Source organism: Chaetura pelagica, unplaced genomic scaffold (assembly GCF_000747805.2).
Source record: "Chaetura pelagica isolate M959 unplaced genomic scaffold, ChaPel_1.0 scaffold198, whole genome shotgun sequence".
In the NCBI taxonomy this organism is placed as follows: domain Eukaryota; kingdom Metazoa; phylum Chordata; class Aves; order Apodiformes; family Apodidae; genus Chaetura; species Chaetura pelagica.
The window spans coordinates 1031346-1048517 of record NW_009954317.1 but is presented as its reverse complement, the minus strand read 5'-3'; the positions used below and the strand labels follow the sequence as shown (position 1 = coordinate 1048517).

Below are 17172 nucleotides of genomic sequence, written 5' to 3'. Positions count from 1 at the left end.
GGTTGGGCAAATATAACCTTCTTATTAAGCAGAAGTTGGCAGTGGTAAATCCTGCACCACCGGCTGGTTTGCACCATTCCTAGGTTCTTCCTCTCTGTTCCCATCAGTTATTTGGCAGGTTAAAGGAGTAGGGGAGTTCTTTCCCCAGCTGGCTGCTCTTTCTGAAAAATCTCTTTGATATGCAGCAGCTTGCTATGGATCCTCTCTCTCAGGGGAGGGATATGATGGCTAGGGTCTAGGACGTTGGTGCTTCTGCGCTCCCTTTCCCGCTTCCAGGTGAGATAGGGGTGTGGTGGGAAGGGCACTTCACTTCTCTCTCGCCGAAGCTGCACAGTTACTCCGCTGAGGGCCAACATTATCCACACTGACAGAGTAATGAAGTCTGTAAAAGAGAAAACAGATTCCTATGTCAAAGAACATTCCTTCCTTTCCCAAGCACAAACACTGAACAAGTATAGTGACACAAAGGAACGAAGGATTGTCTCTGCATACTCATAAGCCTAGAGTAAATCCATGAAAGGGCAAGAACACGTGGATTTGAGATGGGTCTGTTCAGTCACCATATTAAGCCTTTTGACTGCTCACTCTGCAAACCCATCAGCAGGGTGGCAGTCCAAGCCTGAGATGCACCTTTTGCAAGTGTCTTTGTCACATAATCCCTGCTGGAAGGCTGATGCCTTTGAGTCTATTTGGTATTTCTTTTGGAGGACTAGAATTTATCAGCTGGGTGTTACATCTCACACCATACTTACTGTGTTCTCCTTCCTGCCCTCAACACTCACTGTTCTCAATGGAGCCAAAGAGACAGTGGTTTCTCAAATAAAAATTCCATGCTACTTCTTCTTTCAAGTCCTTTTTTTCTTAAGTAGTCTTAAGAGCAGTACTTACCATTTGTTTGAAAAGGCACATTGGTATAAGCTCTGCTGAAGTAATCATTGAGAACTCTTCTGAGTAGGTTTAAGGAGATGTAAGAAAGGCTTGTGTAGACATAACAAGCGATAGCTAGGATCACAGCATAAGAGCCTACTATTCCAGTGGCCAGTATGTTCAACTAGAGGGAAAAAAAACCACAACAAATCTTCAGGAGACTGATAAACACTTTCTGTTCCTCACCTCCTTAAGGCAGTGTTTTGTACAGTTCTTCTACAAGAATTTGGCTGCAGACATTTGTTATTCAGACACTCTAAGACAGCAGAAGTTGACTAAATGCAAATGTTAGTGGATGCTGTGTGCAATAATGCAGACACTCCTTTGCTCACAGAGCATTTAGCACAAGGAGGACTGAGCAGGAATTCCCTAGACCTGGTACTATGCTGGGTTTCACAAAGCTGTGTTAAGTTGTCTATGCACATCCCACAGGACTACAGTTTTGCCTTAACAAGTTGGATATCCCTTCCTCCCCCCTTCTGTGGTGACTGCACACATTACTTACCATTCTTGGACATCCAACAAAAAGCACTGGAATCAGCAATGCAACAGAAGAAAAGGTCACCCAGAACACAACATCATCACGGAAGACCCTGTAGTCTCCTACGAAGACACAATATTTCACACAAAGTGCAAATTAATAAAAAATTTCCTTTTTTGCAAGTAGTTAGGGATGAGTTTTTCCCCCAAAAGGATCTGTACAGTCAGAAGTTTCTGGAGTACAGTGTCAAAAAGGTTAGCTTTTGAGTTTAAATGCTGGTAAAGATGCATTGCAACAGAATTACTCCTCAGAACAGAAAAACACTGTCCCATTTGAGTATAGGTCCTGTACTCTAAATTGGGACAGCAGATCTTGCCCATGAAACAAAGATTTTTGATGAGATATGTTACTTATCAGCTAAGAATTAGAAGTACCAGAATAATTCTGCCCAATAAGAAGCCATTTTGATGCTTACGTAGGTTTATAATCTATAAACCTGCATCTATGTAAGCTTTACTCCAGAATGTGGTGCAAGTGCAGCCATCGCAACAAGGCAACAATTTTTTTTTGCTTCAGGAAGAGTGATTAAGTCACTTAAATTCCACTTTGCTCCTCCTGCTTTCTAAGGCCTGCCAGTTAAACAGAGGGGACAAGCAGGCCTCCAGCTGAGTCAGTGTTCTACTTTAATGAAGAGCAACCAGAGACTGCATCACCGGATTATGTCAAACATAGGTGACTGGAGAATGAAAAACTGTCCCACCAAGGTATGTTAAGTATCAGAGCTTTGATATTTAAAATCACAATAGACAAAGCAGCATGGATGATATTCTGGTGTCCCAGAATGGTTCCAGCTCAGCTATTTGTCTGTTGTTTCCCCACAAAGTCATTAGAAAGACCCTGATGATGTCAATCCAGCTACAAATACAAGTTTGACTAAACAGTGCAGTGTTCCCAGAGCCTTGCACTGCAGTACGGTGGAAGGTAAGAGCAAGAGCTCCCCTTAATCCATAATGTCTTTATGCCTGAAGCCTCCAAGTTAGACCGCAGATTTTCTATTGTGACTTTCTGGTTAGGGAACAAGACAGACAGAAAATGCTTGCCTGAGGCAGAGCTGGTGTCACAAACTGCTGAGATGGCACACAGCTTAGGTGGAAAGAGCCTCAGCAAGTTCTCTGCAGCATAAGCAGCTTCCTTTTCCCACCAGTACAGACTCCCAAAGTAGTTTTAATTACAGCACACCTGAAAGAAGGCTTCAGGTACATCTCAGTCCTCCCAACGCGGAAAAAGGCAAGTTCAATATAACTCCAAGATAAACCAGATACTGGCATTTATCTTAGAGCTTTGCAGTGTCCCTGCAATACAGCAGGAACACATCACTCAATAACCAGCAATTTGCAGCAAAGTATTACAGTGCATACCTAGTGGAGTAAAGAAGACTGTCGACGAGAAGAGAAATCCCAGCACAAGCCCAGTTATAAACATACAGAGTAGGACAGAGCCAAATCTCCACCAGCTTGCAACCAGGAAAAACCCTCCAGTAACTCCAGCTACTGCTGTCAAGATAAGACGCACTGAAAAAGAAAAGGGGAAATTCCAACACCGAAACCTTCAGTTTCTGCAATAGCACATTCAGCAGCTTTACTTATATACTTGATTTTATTACATAATGAAAGCTTTCTGAAAAAATTAAGAGCATCAGTATTTGCTTTATGCATTCCACTTAAGACTACAGTCTACAAATGAGGGTGTGCTACTGGAAGAGTGGTACAGGACCAGAATGAAAGTCTTGCTACTATGTACACTAGTACCTTGAGTTCCCAGCTGCGGTTGCAGCAGGTAATGCAGAAAGTATCAAAAGAGTAACTATGAGGTAGGACTAGGAAAAAAGAACTTGTTAACCTAACAAAGAGGATGCAGACCTTCCACTCTGTCATTTTACAGATGAAATTTGCATTTGATGTGAAATAGATGTTTGGTGACTATGAAAGAAGTAGGAAGAAAGTATGCTGCAAATTTCCAGTTTCTAAAAACTTGTATCTTCTTTTGATACTCAAATTTGTCTTTTATAGTTGCAGCTATTAATTCTGCACTACTATGTGATGTTGGAAGCAACAGTTACTCTGTTGCGAATTCAGCAATCACAGTAATCAGAGCTCTGTTTCATCCCTCCTAGCCTTCCTAAGGCTGGCCAACAACAAGCACAACTCAGAATTTTACCTAAGGCATTAATGACAACAATACTTTGGGAAGAGCGCGGGGTATCCTGACACATCTACTTACCATCATAAACAAGGCCAGTTACCCTAGTAATGAGTACAAAGAAGAAGAATCCTATGAATATGAAGCCCATGAAAGAGCGTGGGGTATCCTGACACATCTACTTACCATCATAAACAAGGCCAGTTACCCTAGTAATGAGTACAAAGAAGAAGAATCCTATGAATATGAAGCCCATGAAAAATAAGCCTAGAGAAGAAGGGAAAAGGTTTTAGAATGTTGTCATATCACCTCATACCAAGCCCACTTCAGTACACCATCAGGTATCTTCATGTCACAACAGGGAAGGGACATTGTCAGCTTGCTAGCCAAGAAGCATGAGAGGAAAGCCAGACCACACTTTGATGCGGAAAGGGGTTGCCTCAAGCACTTCAAATAGTAAAAAAAAAATTACATACTTCTATTTATACTGCCCAACATGCACCTTAGTTCTATGTTTCTGTTCTTTGCATACCAGAAGCATTTTGCTCTGTGCTTAAAAGCTCTGATCCTGTTAAAGCAAAGATGGGTACCTACCTGGCATGTAATCACTATCAAGTGAATCTTGGCAGTAACACCACCATTCTAAGTTATAGCAAGTTACATCTATGACATTCCAATTAGACTTACAAGAAAAATAAAAACCAACACACTCAAACATTCAGTACCTGTTTTCCAGAATCTGTGCCCAAAAAAGCAAGTGAAAAGACCAAGAACAGCAAGAGTAGTGAAGAACACTTTGGTAGAGAGTTTACCTGAAAGGAGAAAGAAAGGGTTACTACAGTATTGCACCTCCTAGTCCCAACAATAAGACTAAGGTAAGGTCAGGTTGCTGTCACTCAATCTACTGACAACTGCCACTCCTTCAGACACCATGTGAGCAGATCTGCAATGCCTGAACTAACAGTTATCTTGATAGCATCTCCCACAGAATATTGAAGTAGGTGCAGAGACTAATTAAGAAATCAAGAGCTTCCTCCTTATTAGAGAGACTGAAGCTTCTGTAACAGTTAAGTGACTGTAACTTGCTATGTATAATACTGAAACAGCTTTACCTGAAAATTCTCATTTAGCTTTAAAAAAAGGACATCTGATCATCTACAAAAATGAGTGTACAGGACTAGTGACCCAGGCAGCAGCTATAGCCTTTATTACTGCAGCCTTCACCACAGTCTCCCTTTAATATATTTTCCATGTAAGAGAAAAGACCGTCAACATCTCAGTATGGCTCACCTTTGTCTCCTAGGAGGAATTCTTGCTGGCATTTAAGCTATTTGAAACAAATAACCCACTTTTTCCTAGTTCTCCAAATTAGCAATTTAGACTAGATAATTTGCCTCATACAACACCACCAAGTTTGGGTTACAATATATGATAAGAAAATAATAATGATAACAAATCTTACCTATGAGTCATGTTCTACCCATTATTCTTTTCCTTTCTGCAATCATAATGGGAGTGGCAGCTTTGTTCTTTTTCTGCTCAAATGTTATCATTATACAGCTTCATACAGAGAAGCATGATTTATAGTTATTTCCCTACTGCTGACATTATATGTAACTTTATAGAAAGTAGCATTTCACTACTGCTGACATTATCTTTACGCTTATTTTAGGTGACTATCTCCTTTCAAAATATTTGTAGATAACCAATTCCTGTTAGCACCAGCATCATAGGAAAAAATCTGGATAGATCCTAATTTAGTTCATGTTTTATTAGCTCAGTTTCACACCCAGCATCTGTAATCCTGTAAGTGATTTAATTTTATGTATCCAGTTCAAACGGAAAAAGCTAGAGTGACACTACAGAGTTGAAAGATATATTTGCAAGCCACATATTCAACCTTCATTAAGTTAAACCTTCAACTACTAATACTTATCAATCTTATTTAATCATTCTAGAATTTCTCCTCAATCAAGAAGTAGATTCCAACACAAAACAACAAAATATATCCAATTTAGAACAAAGAACTCCTATAAAAACTAAAAAAAAAATAATCTCAGAAGCACCAATCAGCATGTTGGAGCACAACAAGCTTGAGATGAGTTGGCAAGGACATACAAGTCCCAACTTACTGAGAGAAGAGCAGTTATCCACCAGGTTAGCAAAGCTGCAGGCATACGTATGCACAGGAACATACGCAGCAGAAGTATTCCAAAGAGGATCCCATACTATGACATTGTAGATCACACCTTGCCCAGGAAGTGAGGAAAAGTAGACATTGGTCTTGTCATCAGTTGTCAGCGTAAGCATCTGGAACAGTAAAGAACATTTTTAATTGCAAGGAGCTGCTTGTCACCAATACTGATGGCATGCTGATGCATCCATACAAGCTGAGGCCATACTCGGCAGCTCAAGGAAGATGATCAGCAAGAACTCTGGGCAAGAGCTCTCCAATGGCACAAAATTCAACAAGACGAAGTGCAGAGTCCTGCACTTTGGCCACAATAACCCCAGGCAGGGCTACAGACTGGGGGAAGAGTGGCTGGAGAGCAGCCCAGCAGAGAGGGACCTGGAAGTACTGGTTGACAACCAGTTGAACATGAGCCAGCAGGGTGCCCAGGTGGCCTGGAAGGCCAATGGCATCCTGGCTTGTATCAGGAATAGTGTGGCCAGCAGGAGCAGGGATGTGATTCTGCCCCTGCACTCAGCACTGGCGAGGCCTCACCTCGAGTCCTGTGTGCAGCTCTGGGCCCCTCACTGCAAGAAGGATATTGAGGTGCTGGAGCAGGTCCAGAGGAGAGCAACAAGGCTGGTGAAAGGACTAGAGGGAAAGTCTTATAGGGATAGGCTGAGGGAGCTGGGGTTGTTTAGCCTGGAGAAGAGGAGACTCAGAGGGAACCTTATCACTCTCTGCAACTACCTGAAGGGAGGTTGTAGGCCAGTGGGGGCTGGGCTCTTCTCCCAAGAAACTAGTGACAAGACAAGAGGACATCACCTCAAGCTACTCGAGAGGAGGTTTAGGTTGAATATTAGGAAGCCCTTCCTCACAGAGAGAGTGATTAGACATTGGAATGGACTTCTCAGGGAAGTGGTGGAGGCACCATCCCTGGATGTGCTCAGGGAAAGGCTGGATGTGGCACTTAGTGCCATGGTCTGGCTGATGTGGTGGTGTTGGTCATAGGCTGGACTTGATGATCTTAAAGGTCTTTTCCAGATTTGATGTTTCTGTGATTCTGTGAATTCTGAACCCTCAGTATTACCAACTGAAGCATTAAAGACTCACAGGATGGACTTCACTTCCTCCAACATTACTATGTTTTCTGAAAGGGAGAAGATTATACCACTCACACATTTTAGTTTTCCTCACTTGAGATCACAGTTGAGGTTCCTTGCCAGTCTAACAACACAGGTTTTGCCTCTGAAAAGGCAAGGCTCTCCCTGTTCTACTTCCTAGCAAGGCCAGGCAGGTGATGACCACCAAGATTCTCCCTGCTCTGTGCCTTCCAATCTCTTTTGCTGGTGGCAAGTAAACATGCAGCAACTGTTTGCTCTTGCATATCACACCTTTATGTCACTCCAAGCAGCTCACATTTCTAGTCCAGTTCCCACTATATTCTCTTCCCTCCTCTCTTCTTCGAATTCCTTGCTCAGTCCTCAGCATGAGGATGACTGACCCCAGCACCTATCAGGCATTGTAGCAGACCCTCCATCTTTGTCAGAGGTGGCTCTACTTCTGGATGTACAGGAACTTAGTGACAATACTGCTATAGGCAAGCTGACCTCAACATCACTGAGGGAGCACTATGGCTAAAGCAATATTCAGCAAGCAGGAAGACACTGCAAGAAGAGCTTATTCAACTGAGAAGGGTGCAAGGCATAGAAACACCTCACAGACCAGGCACTAACATCTTCCTGATGTCAGAGTTAATTGCAAGAAGTCTCAATTCTGCCACATTTCAGGCTGTGCTAGCTAGCCACCTCTATCCCAAGAGAGAGTGGCTGGCATTTTGTATGCATCATTCACTGCACACTTCCTAGCCAGAAATCCCACATGCAAGCAAGAAGCCTGAAGTATCAGCAGCTTGCTCATGTCACCACTCAAGGAAGATAAGCACAGGGGAGGAAAGAACTTAATATAGTGCCACTGCCACATGCCTGGTACACCAAAGCTTCGGACTTACTTTAATGCCATTAGCTTTGATACTTTCCACCTCAGACATCTTCTGTATGTGGCTCATGAGCACCATCTCAGAAAGGTTGTTCTCTGGTAAGAAATACTGGTAGACATCATAGCGCAGGCGCCACCTGGAGTTCTGATCAGTCCCCAAATCACAAGATGGTGGGGTTGCTCCTCTACAATTAAAAAGAAATCAGCTACATTTCCAGCACAACCCCATAGATCTTACCATTATTTTTCAAAAAGTTTCCTGTTTGAGTTAGCAGTATTTGGCTTCTGCTTTATGGAAGTTAACATCAGAAAATAATTCAAAACCAGACTGTAAATATTTGTGAGCACAGACTACAGCAGTATTATGCAGAACCACCCTGAGGCAGGTAGTGTCTGTGCTGGTACCTGCCCTTACATTTACAGTGAATTCCTATGAGTTGTCATAAGGAGCCAGCATAAGAATTCCAAGAGGTCACAAAGGCCAAAGATCACAATATCAATATTTGAGGGTTTTTTAATATATATAAAATTTGTATATTTTATATATATAGGCTATATATATTATACATATACACGTATATGTATTATATATAGCTACAAACACACCTCTGAACATAGCCTTCCCCATTCCCTGCCTGTCTCCTGTGTCACCAGGCACCATTCAGGAAATAATGCCTTTCAACTTGAAATCTCAATGTTAAATAAAACTCGGTTTAATTACCATGTTCAGTACCAGCAAAGAAATGAAGCTGGCTATAATGCACAACTGCTCCTCAAACAGATTAACTTATTTAAGAAATGGGAAGACTTAGTATTTGTTGGCTTCTTGCACAGCTGAAGTTGCATAACTTCTTCCACAGGACACAATTCTCAACTTTTATCTCCCTCTCACGTTACCATCCCTCCTCCTTTTCTTCATTCAATCCAATTTGTTGCAGCCAACAAGACTTCTGCCAGCAGCTGGATGCTCAGTATTTCCAGCTGAATCTTGTTTTATGATCTTAGCCAAATACGGGACAAAGAAGGTCTTGCTCAGTGCACTGAAGTTTTTCACATACCTGGCATAGCCCAAGTTGGCAGGAGCAAACTTGATGTGCGTATCAATCAATGTATAGTCTAGGTAAATATTTGGATCCACTTCCAAGTCAAATTCTAGATTGCAGCCCCCAGGAATAGGATCTGCAACACAGAAAAGATAGATGTAGTATTTTTTACTTGCCTCTTACGCAGCATGAAAAGAGTTCTAAAACCTCAGCAAAAAACCTTGCAGGAACATAACATTGTCAGGTTCTAGCCCTGCAGACAACACAAGTGGTTCTGCTGCAATCTACAATAGGTCCTGTTACATGTGCACAGCAGTCTTCTACTCTAAGGCTGAAGTAATGACAAGACCTTACAGCACCACCCTGTACACAACTTGCAAATTAGTAGTGATACTAAACATTGTCAGCTCATTTCAAAAGAATTTCAGGTATCTTCATAATACATTTGAATCATGTGAGAATATCACTTCTGGGAAGGCAATACTTCATTTCATGGTTAAGTTGTTAAGGGATGACAGCTCTGCTTGTTACAAGCAGTAAAAAAAACATACCTTTTTCCATATAGGGAATAGAGATAGCTGTGCTGAGCACCTGGTTAGCATCCAATGATCGAAGGTACCATGTACATACGCTCTGTTGAGGCCGAAGGATGGAAACCAGCCCTTTGTCTACTCCAGTTCCTGAGCTGTTCACAGATGGATTCTGGACAGAAACAAATTCTATAAACAAGCAGTTCTTCAGAAGATTTTCCACCACAGCTCAATGTATTGCACTAGAGTTACATTCCTGCCACAGACCTGCGGGGCACACATTTCAGTGCCAGTTACCACAGATGAGGCATTCAGCACTTAGCCAGTTGGTAGGCAAGAGCTGGAAAAAAAAGGAGTGGTCTCTGATACACACATTGCCTAATTCAGGCTCAAAAACAACAAGTGATAACTTTGAAACTACTAAAGAGTTAATAATCACAAGTAATCTGCAGAGAAATCTAGCTAGTGAAGGCTACCCTTGCACAGCAGTGGATTGACAAGTAAAGGTGTAAAAGGATTGGAATATCCCTCACTGAACATTGAGGGATGGCACTAAAGGGCATTCTGGGAACCTAAGTGCAGAAACACCTCACTGTCTCCACCAGAACAGAGATGACTGTATGACAGCTGGCTTAACACTAGCCATACCAGACAAGTCCTTGGGGCCAGGTCGGTTACTGACCCAATCCCCACCATCACCATCCCCTTCAATACTAGAAAGATGAAAGAAAGATCAGGCAGCAGTTGCCGTGTCACACTCGCATGGTTAGAGCAACCAATTAGATCTTCAGTCAAACCTATTTTCAGCATGGAGAATGTGCTTTAGTCCAAGGCCAGTTATCTGTAAGAAAGCATTTTGGACCTGGCAGACTTTAAGATCTGGCTCAGCTTCGTATTTCCAGAGGCAGGCCAGCCCTGAAAGTAGTACAGGCATATTTATGCACCATTGTCCCTGGCCTAGTAAGGCCCATGAATGCAAAGAGGGTTTGAACTGACAGCAAGAAAACTCTACCACTAGTAATCAAAGACTGAATAAGCATACCAGTAATGTCTTCACCCTGTGATCCTGGCTGTTTCCCCAGTACACAGACAACTGAGCTGAGTGACTTGTGTTACAGGTTATTCACCTTCTAAGCTTTCCAAGATAATCCTTGGCACTCACTATATTCTCATTTGGAAAAATACTGCTGAGGAGGTCGAAACTGGATGGCAGCTGTCAGATCTTCATTTATTACCTTCAGCTTAGTCTACATTCTGCTGTAATACCACTTCGAGCCTAACAGCACCATAAAAACCAGTATTTTTAGATTGCATCCCAGTAACAATGAGACAAACTGAGGCTACTATATAGCAGTAGAAATGCTTACATTGTCAGCTAGAAGTAACAGCCTTCACTAGTGTACTGCAGAGGAATTTCTCTGTATGCCACTAAAGGAGAATTAAATTCAGAACAAACAGCTGAAGGAACAAGACATCACACCTATAGTAGTTAGATCCAAGCCACATGAACAGCACACAGCTAAACATCCTGAAGTGATCATGTTTACTGCATAAGGATCTGGCAAATACTTATAATGAATTTGGGTTTAATTTGACAAGCTGTTAGATAGCAGTCATGTCAAAAGCACCAGAACGAAGAGCCATGAAACAGTTTCAAGGCTGCTCTGAAATTTCTTAGCATTCAGGCCTCCAAAATAACAGCTGTGACAAATAAGCGTGAGAAAGACAGTATTGTTTTAGCTTCAGAAATCTCAAGGGCCATGCAGGTAAGATACTAATATTATTTATACAGCTTCAGTTCTATACTCCTACATGTACCAGAGCCAACACCTTTGTTGAAAGAAAAGTAGCATTTAGGAACAGAAGTGACACTCTTACCATACCTTATCAAAGGATATCATCACGTTGCTTTGCTGGGCATGTATTTGAAAAACAACAACAGTCACATTGTTTGCAATGTTCCTGATTACAGCTTCCACTGGATTGGTCTGGTTAAGAAGCACATTTCTGAATTTTCCCAAGGAGAGCTCAAGAAGACCTGCATGACAAAAACCAAAACAAAACACAACAAACTTTTGTTGAGAAGGAAGCAATTACCAAGGAGAGCCTGAAAGCTTCCAATAGCCCAAAATCAGTCAGTTGGGAACGGAGCAAGTCATTGTTTTATGCTGATCTCACCCTGCAAGCTGTATAGAGTTTTCAGAGACTGCTACAGTCAGACCCATACCTACAAAAACAGGTACAGCTAGAGAACCTACCCCACAGCCTGGCATTCACCTCAGCACACAGGGCAGGACTTCCTGCCAGAAGCTCAGTATTTGATACAGCTGAATTTATCAACAGACACTAGCTGCAGCTGATCAGGTAGTGCAGGCAACAAGTAATATTCAGTAGAGTAACTAAGAGCATATACTGACAACTACTTTCTCTTTGGTAAATAGGAGAGAGCATGCTTGTATTAGCCAGCCAATTGGCACAGTACCTGTTAGACTTCCTGGGTGAGTTCCCAGACCATGGGAGTTGGAATAAACTTCTGCAACAAAGTCAAATACATAGTTCACATACATATACTTACCCACTTTCATTTGTTTCATGTCTTTTGCTCCCACACTATCCTTAATTATAAAGACAGTTCGGACACCAATTTCTGCATCTAAAAAATCTGAGTTTTCCAGGATGAAACCAAGAACATTTCTTCTCACAATATGCATAACCCCATGATTCACTGTCTTTTTCATTTAAAGAGAACCACATGGCCCAGGTCATTTGAGAATCATCTTTGGCTTCTCATTCAAGTCCTGCAAGAAAGCCTGGTTTCTCCCTGTTCTGGGCTCTTGAGAGAGATGTCCAGGGAGGAAAGAGAAGTAGCTCTATAGAAGCCACCAGATTCCCTTTTGTTGGTGATAAGTAGGCATACCAGATGCTTGACGCACAATGACTTTCAGGTTTGGGGTTTTTTTCCCCCCTTGAATTCTCCTGCATGCACAGTGTCCCAGCAGACCTAAAACTTATCAAGCCTAAACACACACACAGAACTTCCTCAAAGTTGCCTCTTCTAGTGTAGGGCATTGATACTGTCATGCATTGCATCAGAAGCACAGAGTAATTGACACCACAATCCCACACACACTGTTGCTAATGACTCAGGTGGTCTCTCATAAAAAAAAAAAATACAGTCTTCTAACCCAAAACTCTGTACTCCTTTCCAATTGTTTTTCACTCTCCCCTGCCAAGAACTGGCATGTTTGGCCAGCTTCTTTGGTTCCTGATGACATTTAAAGAAAGGTGAACCCCTACCCTCACCTCAGAGCAGAGGAAGAAGGGCAGGAAAAGCCTAACATCTCATCTTGCCAACATGTCAACTTAGATGCTCACCCACAAAACTTTATACTGCATCATCAATAAAACCCCAGCTGAAATATGGGGATCATAAGCCACCTAGGCAGGAAAAAAAACATGTAATCCATTTTTTCTGTCCAATCATTGGAGCTGTTGGAGCAAGTCCAGAGGAGGGCCACAAAATATGATCAGATGGCTGGCCACCTCTCGTTGCGGCTGTTCAGCCTGGAGAAGAGAAGGCTCTGGGGAGACCTTGTAGAGGCCTTCCAGTAGCTCAAGAGGGCCTACAGGAAAGCTGAGGAGGGACTTTTTACATGGGCATGTAGTGATAGGACATGCAGTAATGATTTCAAACAGAAAGAGGGTAGATTTATATTAGATACTAGGAAGAAATTCTTCACTATGTGGGTGGTGAGACACTGGAACAGGTTGCTCTGGGAAGCTGTGGAAGTCCCATCCCTAGGAGTGTTCAAGGCCAGGCTGGACAGGGCTTTGAGCAACCTTATCTAGTGGGAGGTGTTCCCATCCGTGCAGGAGGGTAGAAGCTAGATGATCTTTAATACCCCTTCCAACCCAAACCATTCTGTGACTCTATGATTCCATGATCATCTGCTGTTTGTATTAAGGTAAACAAACTTTCTACTCCAGGTTTTCAAAAAGTAATTAATGTAAAATTAAAGCAAAATAAAAGACCTTTGAGTATTCAGTTTCTGATAGAGTCCCTGGAGCAGGATTCAGATATTCTCCCTTTCATAAGACCTCTTTCCTCCTTAGCTCTTTAGTTGTATGAGAAATGCAACTAGTAGTATGAATGCTACCAAAAAGCATTTTAAAAGCACAGACTGTACATCGATGCATTCAGAAATTTGATCTGTAAGAACTTCATACAGTTTCCTAAACCACAAGATGTTAACACACAGTTTCAGATTATTTTCTTAAAAGAACATTACATCCTCTCTATGCTCAACATCAAGGGGGGAAAAAAAACAAAACATTGCTTTGTCTCCTTTCTCACCTCTGCTCTGTACTCATAACCAGAGGCCTCTGCATAAATAAGAACAGATTCATCAGCAGGACATAACCACTACTTCAACAGGATCATGAGACTCTAAATGTCAGAGACACTCTCTCAAGTTTAATTAGTGTGGTAAATTAAGGCAGTGTTCTACATTGCTTTACTGTTTGCATAACTGCTCCTAAAACAGAGCATGTGACATACATTTTAAACCAAGTCTGGACAGAAGAGCATAGATTCAAGGTGAGGTCCAAGAATAGCTATACCCATCAGACAAGTAAGTATTCTTCAGCTGCTTGTTCACAGGCTTCTTGAACCACGTGTCTATCCAAGCTTGAAATATGACTAAGAGAAGGAGAGAGAGTTCAAACACTGCGGAGCAGCAGAACCCTCTAAGAAATCTGCTGGAAGAGCAATTGCTACATGGGCACAGACTACAGCACCTTTCCTACCTTCTCATTTTCTGTCATTTGAAAAAACTGTTGATGATGCTCTGAGGCAGAAACAGAGCATAGAGGGCAAAACAAATCAAAGAACTTTCATTTAACTTTGTCCATTTCTATAACAAGTCTTTAGACAGGCACCAGACTACCTGAGACATAGAATTCACTGCTGTCAAAGATGCTTTGAAGGGCAGATACCAAAACCTCAAGGAACACATCCACTGGCCACCACATACGAGCTTCTTTGGGCAAGAGGTAGCACACCAAACACGACTGCAGACTCACCAACACATGCAGCAAAGATAACACTACCACAGAAGTTAGGTACTTGACCCAGGAAGTCAACCAGGAAAAAAATCCAGGCAACTCGGCTTTTTTTAATGTTTCAGACAGCAAAGGTCTGAAAATATTCTGTAAGATGCCAGACTATCCCCTCGAATTTTCCTTTCCTCACAGGGAGGAGTATGATGGTCACTGCATGTCAGAGTAGGTTTGGGTTAGACACAAGAGAAGGACACTCACACTTATAGAGATTACCAGCTGAAAACATACTTAAAGGAAGTCAGGATTATTGAAACTGAGCAAGAGCGGAGCAAAGACAAAGTACTGAGCAGCATGCTAGTGCCAATACTAGAACAGGAGCACAGATATTCCAGCATTTAAAAGAGAACTGATGAACAGATGTCCTGCTACACCATCTGTGTCTTTCCCTCTCCCCACCCCCCAAAAAAACCCAAACAAACCAAAAAGAACAAAAAAACCCAAAATAACCCCAAATAAATACATCACCACTTCACCCCCAAAAGAAGCAGAAAGGTCTATGAAAGTTTCTAAGCTTCGATTGCCTGTGTACTGAGTCTTAGAGCAGTTTGATGCTTAAAGCAGATAATGCCACAGAACATGTCTTGTCACAAACTGCACCACTCCATGTACAGAATAGTCTTCTGGAATGAAAGTTAAGAGATGTCATGAGGTCTTCCACAGTCTGAAAAGTGAAGGAAGTATCATCCATCTCGCCTATTTAGTTTTACTAATCATGCAAGACCAGGCCTCAGTCACCAACTATTTATTTTTCAATATGCTGCCTCTGCAGAAACTAAACAGCAAGCACAAGTTCATCCAGATAAACACCCTTTATGAAAAGGGACTGCTCAATCCTCATTCCATTATAAACTCACTTGAGTTTTTCCTATGCTAAACAGCCTGATTTGGATGTAGCAAACGAGGCCAGCTGCACTCCTGCTTCATGAGGGTGGAGCTCTGTAGGAAGTAACAAACATGATTTACAAAACCCTTCTGTACAAATACTAACCTTGAAGAGCCACAGCCCAGCAGAATCCCAGAGAGGTACCATGGGCCATCATGGACAGATTTTATTTATCAGCATTTTTACAATGAAGTAGGATCTTCTAGTATTAAGAGACAACACAGCCCATGTCTGCAAAACTCATTGTCCAAGACTGAATAACCACAAGCCAATTTCAAATAAGTGAACCATTAAGCAAGTACCCTAATTTAAAGGGCCTAACGATCAGCTAGACATCGGTACACAAATTACACAGCTTATTAGCTTTTCATGAGGAAAAGTATTTTTCCCTCCACCCTCAATCTTCTAAGAAAATATACCAACAGGCTGCTTCAAGGCAAAGCAGTCACCTTAGTCCCATACTCATTGTACCTTCTTACGTACTGTAAACAAAAATTCCTCAATACATGACCCATTTTCAGGCAAGTCAGTAAGACAAAATCCTTGTCAGTATCTTTCAATATAAACATTAAGATCTAAGAACATTTAGCCTTCATTCTCAGACCAGCTTGCCATCATTAGGTGCCAAGCCTAAGCTCCTAGGTTTTGCAAGAACCAGGGAACACTTGGTTCTCCTCCACTAAGATCTTGGGTGGGAGATCCAGGCCAGGGGGACATGGGGAGGAAAAGTCTTCCACACTTAAGACTGGTTCCAAATGCTGTCCTGCAGCCTTGCAAAGTAACCAAAGACTATATTTCTCCTTTTGAACAATTAAGCTTCATTAGAGGCAAGTTCAAAAATAAAGTATATCTCAGAAGAGGAGGCTTACATCAGCCCTACCATAGAGGGCCCCTTGCTTATCTCTGAAAGGAAACATAATTTCTTCCTTTATTTGAACAGATAACAGTTTAACCAGAAAAAAGTAATCAGCTGTTAAATCTTCACAAGCTACACTCATTCTATGCTGAGCAACCTGGTCTAGTGGGAGGTGTCCCTGTCCCTGCCCCTGCAGGGGGGTTGGAACTAGATGATCTTCAAGGTCCCTTCCATCCCAAGCCACTCTACAATTTGTGATTCTACTACACTAACTCTGGATGCCTATTTTAGTCACATGCAGGAGTACAGGAGATTTACAAGAAAACCCCATGCCAAATGAAGCTAACTTACATCAGCATGGCCAACAAATCACTTCAGGAACCAGTCTCCAAATTCTATGGGCTTTTGCTCCTTTCCTTAACTGTATGGGAACAGCAGTTTTCAAGACACAAGTCGCAGGATGCTGGGAACCCACGACCAGGTGTGTGGTAAAAAAAATAAGAAAAATCCCACTATTAACCTTGTTGCCTTTCCCAGATGAACTTACAGGTAGTGAATGCCACCTTGTTTCCTTAGAAGGAGTACTACACTACACCAGATTCACCAGTCTAGACGTATTTCTGCAAAGGCACGTTTAAAATCAGTCCAGTCTACCCAAGAGTTAAAAATTACGGCGCTGATAGCAATTAAGCTGTGAAGGAAAAATATGGAGAAAACCTAGGGGGCTCGGGGGAGGGCTCTGCCTGCCCACATCAAAGATTAAGATAACCGTGAGCACGTAACTCTCCTCCAACTCTGCAGCGTCACTTGAATCTTCACTCTTGCCCAACCCACCAGACAGCAGCAGGTCTCCCCGCCGCCTCCCGGGACACTCTCCCAAAGGCTCTGCAGGCCCTTACTCACCACCAGCTCCTTCCCCTCCACCCCACCAGACACCAACCTGGCTACAAACAACCCGCTCCCA

The 17172-nt window shown here is 42.3% G+C and overlaps 2 protein-coding genes across 2 annotated transcripts in view; one reads left to right on the top strand and one right to left on the bottom strand.

Moving 5' to 3' along the window:
- Window positions 1-119: 119 nt before the first annotated feature.
- TM7SF3 (transmembrane 7 superfamily member 3) lies at window positions 120-12059 on the bottom strand. Its single transcript, XM_010004159.1, has 12 exons — window positions 11924-12059; window positions 11232-11386; window positions 9370-9520; window positions 8834-8954; window positions 7789-7960; window positions 5740-5917; window positions 4333-4419; window positions 3794-3874; window positions 2827-2979; window positions 1433-1530; window positions 889-1051; window positions 120-382 (listed from the first exon to the last, which is right to left on the bottom strand). Exons 1-12 carry the CDS (start codon window positions 12057-12059, stop codon window positions 120-122), a joined length of 1758 nt encoding a protein of 585 aa, XP_010002461.1.
- Window positions 12060-16668: 4609 nt separating this feature from the next.
- MED21 (mediator complex subunit 21) overlaps window positions 16669-17172 on the top strand; it is a 7869-nt gene continuing 7365 nt past the window's right edge. Inside the window, exon 1 of the mRNA XM_010004158.1 lies at window positions 16669-16689. Within this exon, the coding sequence (XP_010002460.1) occupies window positions 16669-16689 (21 nt within the window). The remainder of the gene's footprint in view (window positions 16690-17172) is intronic.

What these genes read in the sequence shown, in the direction of transcription:
- TM7SF3 (XM_010004159.1), bottom strand. Translation starts at nt 12,059, where the DNA reads ATGCATATTGTGAGAAGAAATGTTCTTGGTTTCATCCTGGAAAACTCA. An exon ending in TCAAAGCTAATGGCATTAAA is followed by an intron (nt 5,918 to 7,788) that starts GTAAGTCCGAAG and finishes TTACTGTTCCAG; the next exon opens with ATGCTTACGCTGACAACTGA. An exon ending in TTGTTGGATGTCCAAGAATG is followed by an intron (nt 1,052 to 1,432) that starts GTAAGTAATGTG and finishes TTTTCCCTCTAG; the next exon opens with TTGAACATACTGGCCACTGG.